General features: G+C 57.0%; 1 protein-coding gene across 1 annotated transcript; it reads right to left on the minus strand.

The window, feature by feature from the left end:
* Positions 1-464: 464 nt before the first annotated feature.
* On the minus strand, positions 465-4890 carry LOC117473485. The gene is made up of 3 exons (XM_034119072.1): positions 4467-4890; positions 3824-4371; positions 465-1178 (listed from the first exon to the last, which is right to left on the minus strand). Exons 1-3 carry the CDS (start codon positions 4888-4890, stop codon positions 723-725), a joined length of 1428 nt encoding a protein of 475 aa, XP_033974963.1. The 3' UTR covers positions 465-722.
* Positions 4891-5435: the final 545 nt, after the last annotated feature.

A 5435-nucleotide genomic window follows, 5' to 3' on the forward strand; every position in this document is an offset into this window, starting at 1 on the left:
TGGAGTTTATGGTTCTAAAGTGCCGTCCTTTTTACCTGCCGAGGGAGTTTACAGCGATTCTTGTGGCAGCTGTATATCTCCCCCCAAACCCCAGCAAAGAGGGGAGAGAGGAGGCACTCAGTGAACTGTACCGAGCCGTCAGTGAGCAACAGACAGCACACCCAGACGGCCTACTCATCGTAGCTGGAGACTTCAACCACGCTAACTTAAAAACTGTGCTGCCTAAAATATATCAGCATGTTGATTTTCCAACCAGGGGGAAAAACACATTAGACCTGGTCTATACCAACATCAAGGGAGCATACAAGGCATCCCCCCTCCCCCACATCGGCCTCTCTGACCACCTCACTGTTCTGCTGGAACCGGCCTACAGACTAGAGATGGCAAATCCGGATCCTTTTACGGATTCAGGGTCTTCTGAGTCAGTCATTGAAGAGATCCGGATCATACGAGTCTGTGAGCCTCTCTGCTCACACAGGGTTCAAAGAGTGACGGAAAGAGCAGGGTTTGGGTTTAACACAGGCGTTTATTAGCACCAACACAAAGTGTACAACACGGGTTGCAAAACGTTGCCCGTGTGGGCTCCTCCACAGGTCCTTCGGCGACCTCCCAGGATCCTGCCTACTGCAAGACAGACCAGAACCAGGTTACCACATGCTTTTATTCAGTGATTGATTACCTGATTCCGATCAGCTGTCTGGCCTCCGGCCGAGCCACTCCCTTCACACCAGCAGCCGGCGCCCTAACCACACCCCGCTGCCACATACCCCCACCGCCCGACTCAGGCCGGGATCCCGCCGGCCGCAAGCTGACTCCCCCCCCCCCTCCGCCGAGCGAGAGAGGAAATCAGCCACGACCATCTGGTTACCCGGCCTGTGGATCACCTTGAAGTTGAAAGGCTGTAGCGCCAGATACCACCGAGTGATCCGGGCGTTGGCATCCTTCATGCGGTGGAGCCACTGGAGCGGGGCATGGTCCGACCAGAGGGTGAAAGGGCGCCCCAGGAGGTAGTACCGCAGGGCGCCGACCGCCCACCGTATGGCGAGGCACTCCTTTTCCACCGTACTGTAGTTCACCTCCCTTTGGGCGAGCTTACGGCTAATGTACAGTACGGGGCGGTCGACCCCCTCCACCTGCTGGGACAAAACGGCCCCCACCCCACTGTTCGAGGCGTCGGTCTGCAACACAAAAGGGAGAGAGAAGTCAGGAGAATACAGAAGCGGCTTACCACAGAGGGCTTTTTTAACCCTCTCAAACGCCAGCTGACACCGCTCCGTCCACTGGACCGGATCTGAAGCACCCTTTCGGGTCAGGTCGGTCAGGGGACTGGTCAGCTCCGAAAAGGACGGGATGAACCGCCTGTAGTAGCCGGCCAGCCCCATGAACCTCCTGACCTCTTTTTTCGTCTTGGGCGCCAGACAGGCTGAAATGGCGGTTGTTTTCTCTATCTGTGGCCGCACCTGCCCGCCGCCCAAGTGGTACCCCAGATACCGTACCTCCCTCCGTCCAACCGCACACTTCTTCGGGTTGGCCGTGAGCCCCGCCTGCCTCAGGGACTCGAGCACTGCCCCCACCTGCTGCATATGCTGCTCCCATGTCTCACTGTGAATGATGACATCATCCAAGTAAGCAGCAGCATATGCAGAGTGGGGACGCAGCACCCGGTCCATGAGCCGCTGGAAAGTGGCTGGAGCTCCGAACAACCCGAAAGGAAGTGTGACAAATTGGTATAAGCCATACGGAGTGGAGAAGGCCGTTTTTTCCTTAGACTCTGGAGAAAGGGGAATCTGCCAATAGCCCTTGGTTAAATCCAGCGTCGTGTAAAAGCGAGCAGTGCCTAGCCGATCCAGGAGTTCGTCGACCCGGGGCATTGGATAAGCATCGAATTTGGACACCTCGTTCACCCTGCGGTAGTCCACACAGAACCGGATTGACCCGTCGGACTTACGTACCAGCACGACGGGGCAACACCAGTCACTGGTGGACTCTTCTATCACTCCCATCTCTAGCATAGCCTGAAGCTCCGCCTGAACAATTGTCCTCTTGTGTTCAGGCAGCCGATAGGGCCGTGAACGAACGGCCATGCTTTTAATGACCTCCGGTCCCAACTCATCTCTCTCAATCACCGTGGTGACCAGAGAAACAGACGCCACCTCCCTCCATGCTTTCAGGAGGTTAAGGTGGTAAATCTGTGTTGCTCCCCCCCTGTCAGAACGCACCACCTCATAATCTACGTCCCCCACTCGTCGTGTGACCACGAAGGGTCCTTGCCACTTGGCGAGTAGTTTAGAGCTAGAGGATGGGAGTAATACAAACACTTTATCTCCCGGTGAAAATTGTCTCAGTTTCGACCCTCTGTTGTACAGGCGCTGCTGACGTTCCTGAGCCTGGAGCAAATTCTCCCGTGATATCTGCCCCAGTGAGTGGAGTTTTGCTCGCAGGTCCATAACGTACTGTATTTCGTTTTACTGGTGCTTGGACCCTCCTCCCAGTTTTCCTTAACTAGGTCCAAAACACCCCGGGGCTTCCTGCCAAATAAGAGCTCAAAGGGAGAAAATCCCGTGGAGGACTGGGGCACCTCCCGCACTGCAAACAACAGAGGATCTAGCCATTTATCCCAATTACGACTATCTTCGTGAACGAACTTACGAACCATGTTCTTTAGTGTTTTATTAAACCGTTCCACCAGGCCGTCGGTCTGAGGATGGTAAACACTAGTCCGTATTGAATGGACGCCCAATAGTTCATACAGCTCGCGTAGTGTGCGTGACATAAACTGTGTGCCCTGGTCAGTCAGGATCTCTTTCGGGATCCCGACTCGGGAGATAATGTGAAACAGTGCCTGTGCGACGCTCTTTGCAGAGATATTACGCAGCGGCACTGCCTCGGGATATCGCGTGGCATAATCCACTAGGACCAGTACAAAGCGATATCCCCGTGCACTCCGGTCTAATGGCCCGATGAGGTCCATACCAACTCTCTCAAAAGGCACCTCAATCAATGGTAACGGGCGCAAAGGCGCCCTGGGGGTGGCCGGCGGGTTAACCAGCTGACATTCACGGCAAGATGCACACCACCGCTTCACATCTGCGCGAATGCCCGGCCAATAAAATCGGGCCATTATCCGGTGTAGTGATTTGTCGTACCCTAGGTGACCTGACATGGGGTTATAATGAGCCGCCTGGAAAACCATTTCCCGACGGCTTTTTGGCACCAACAACTGGGTATTTATATCTCCTGTCTGTGTGTCACGGCTCACACGATACAGCCTGTCCCTAACCACCGTAAAGTGTGGGTGAGTGAGTGCTACGTTTGGGTGTAGCTGGGAGCCATCAATACTCACCACCTGGTCGAAGGCGTGCTGAAGGGTCTCGTCCCTCGACTGTTCGAGGGGGAAATCCTCCAAAGGAAACACCAGCGGGGCCAGAGGGACCTCCGCGGCCCCCTCCGTGTCCGTTTCCCCCTCGACGTCGTCAGCCGCCTCCGACTCTCCACTAAACACAGCACACAACTCACATTTCCCTGCCGTCCGTGAACGCACCCCCATAGCCCCCGCTAGCTTAGCAAACCCCGGCCAATTCGTTCCCAAAATCAGAGGGTGCGTAAGGCGAGGGCTAACTCCAGCCCTGACTCTATGCTTTTTTCCCTTATAAGAAATTTCCAGCGTCACCTCCGGGTACTGGTGAATATCCCCATGCACACACCTCACCTTCACCCACGATGCTTCAATCAATGCCCCAGGCCGAACCAAGCGCTGATGGATCATCGTCTGATTACAGCCCGTGTCCATCAGAGCCTGGTGTGTACCCCCCTGTATACATACCGGTATACGGTACGTCCCTTCCAAATCGGGGGAGGCAACTGGCGGTCCCGCAACCCGGACCAGCTGTCCGACCTCCATGAGAGGACACTCCCGTCGGAAGTGGCCGGGCTGCCCGCACCGCCAGCAATCCAGCCCTGGCGTCTGAGGAGCCCCCCGTGGTGCCGGACGACCAGAAGCGTAGGCCGGACCCTGGGGAGAGATAAAAACAGGAGGGTAAGGTAGGGCTTGGGGGTGAAGTGTCGGGGCTGCGGGGTTGGGCCCGTGTGGTGGTGGTGGAGGAAGGGCAGCTGCTCCAGGAAATCTCCTCCTCGGGGCTGGGATGGGTCTGCCCGCTGAGACAGCCGGTGGTCGGGGCTCCTCTTTCACGCTCCGCCGGGGAAGCGAGAGGTGGTCCTCCGCGAGGACGACGGCTGCTTCCAGGTTGGCGGGGCGATGGCACTGGACCCAATTCGCCGTTGAAGATGGCAGGCCGGCGATTAACTGCTCCAGCGCCACCTGCCCGACGACTTCCTCCGCCGAGCGCACCCCCGGCTGGAGCCAGCGGCTCGCTGCATCCAGAAACTGTTGCGCTATGAGAAGGGCCGGTCAGCGTCCTCGAAGGGGAGTGCCCGGAACCGGCGGCGATGTCCCTCTGGCGTGCTGCCAAGCCGGTCCAGGATGGCCTTCCTCAGATATCGGTACACATGCCGAGAGGCTGCGGGCAGGCTGTGGGCGGCTAACTGCGCACCCCCAGATAGCAGGGGCAATAGCCGCGCTGCCCACTCCTCCTCCGGCCACCCGCACGCCGCCGCTGTGCCCTCAAAGATGTCCAGGTATGCCTCCGGATCGTCGTCTGCCGTCAATTTCTGGAGGGCAATCGAAGGCGGTCGGGCCGGGTTGGTCGCGGGATCGGCCTCCCGGGCGGCCGGACGCTGCAGCAGCTCCCGTAGGAGGGCCCGGTCCTCGCGCTGGCTCGAGGCGATCCCGAGCAAAGCCTCGCTCTGCTGTCGCTGCAAGGCTGTGGTGGTCTCCTGCATGTGGGCAAGACGTTGGAGGGCCTGACCCAGCGGGGTTTCTCCTTCCGACATGAGTCCCTGTTCAGGCGCCACTGTGAGCCTCTCTGCTCACACAGGGTTCAAAGAGTGACGGAAAGAGCAGGGTTTGGGTTTAACACAGGCGTTTATTAGCACCAACACAAAGTGTACAACACGGGTTGCAAAACGTTGCCCGTGTGGGCTCCTCCACAGGTCCTTCGGCGACCTCCCAGGATCCTGCCTACTGCAAGACAGACCAGAACCAGGTTACCACATGCTTTTATTCAGTGATTGATTACCTGATTCCGATCAGCTGTCTGGCCTCCGGCCGAGCCACTCCCTTCACACCAGCAGCCGGCGCCCTAACCACACCCCGCTGCCACAGAGTCATTTGAGTCATATGAGTCAGCATCACCAAGACCGTAGAAATCCTATCGGTGAAACCGAAAAGTTGTTGCATTTCACGAGCATATTAAACTGACGTTATATTAACCTCCGCTACACAGTGTATTTTGCTTTAATAAAAAATGTTGATCACAAAAAAAAGGGTTATTTTGCGATTTGGCAAATCTGAGTCTGCTGTTGACTCGTGCATGAGG

This window comes from Trematomus bernacchii, unplaced genomic scaffold (genome assembly GCF_902827165.1).
Source record: "Trematomus bernacchii unplaced genomic scaffold, fTreBer1.1, whole genome shotgun sequence".
NCBI lineage: Eukaryota > Metazoa > Chordata > Actinopteri > Perciformes > Nototheniidae > Trematomus > Trematomus bernacchii.

Excerpts from the sequence above, each read along its gene's own strand:
- LOC117473485 (XM_034119072.1), bottom strand. The coding sequence starts at position 4,890 with ATGTCGGAAGGAGAAACCCCGCTGGGTCAGGCCCTCCAACGTCTTGCC. Across the intron at positions 4,372-4,466 it reads GGCCATCCTGGACCGGCTTG|CGAGCCGCTGGCTCCAGCCG; the intron begins GCAGCACGCCAG and ends TTCTGGATGCAG. Across the intron at positions 1,179-3,823 it reads AAGGGACGTACCGTATACCG|ACCGACGCCTCGAACAGTGG; the intron begins GTATGTATACAG and ends TTTGTGTTGCAG.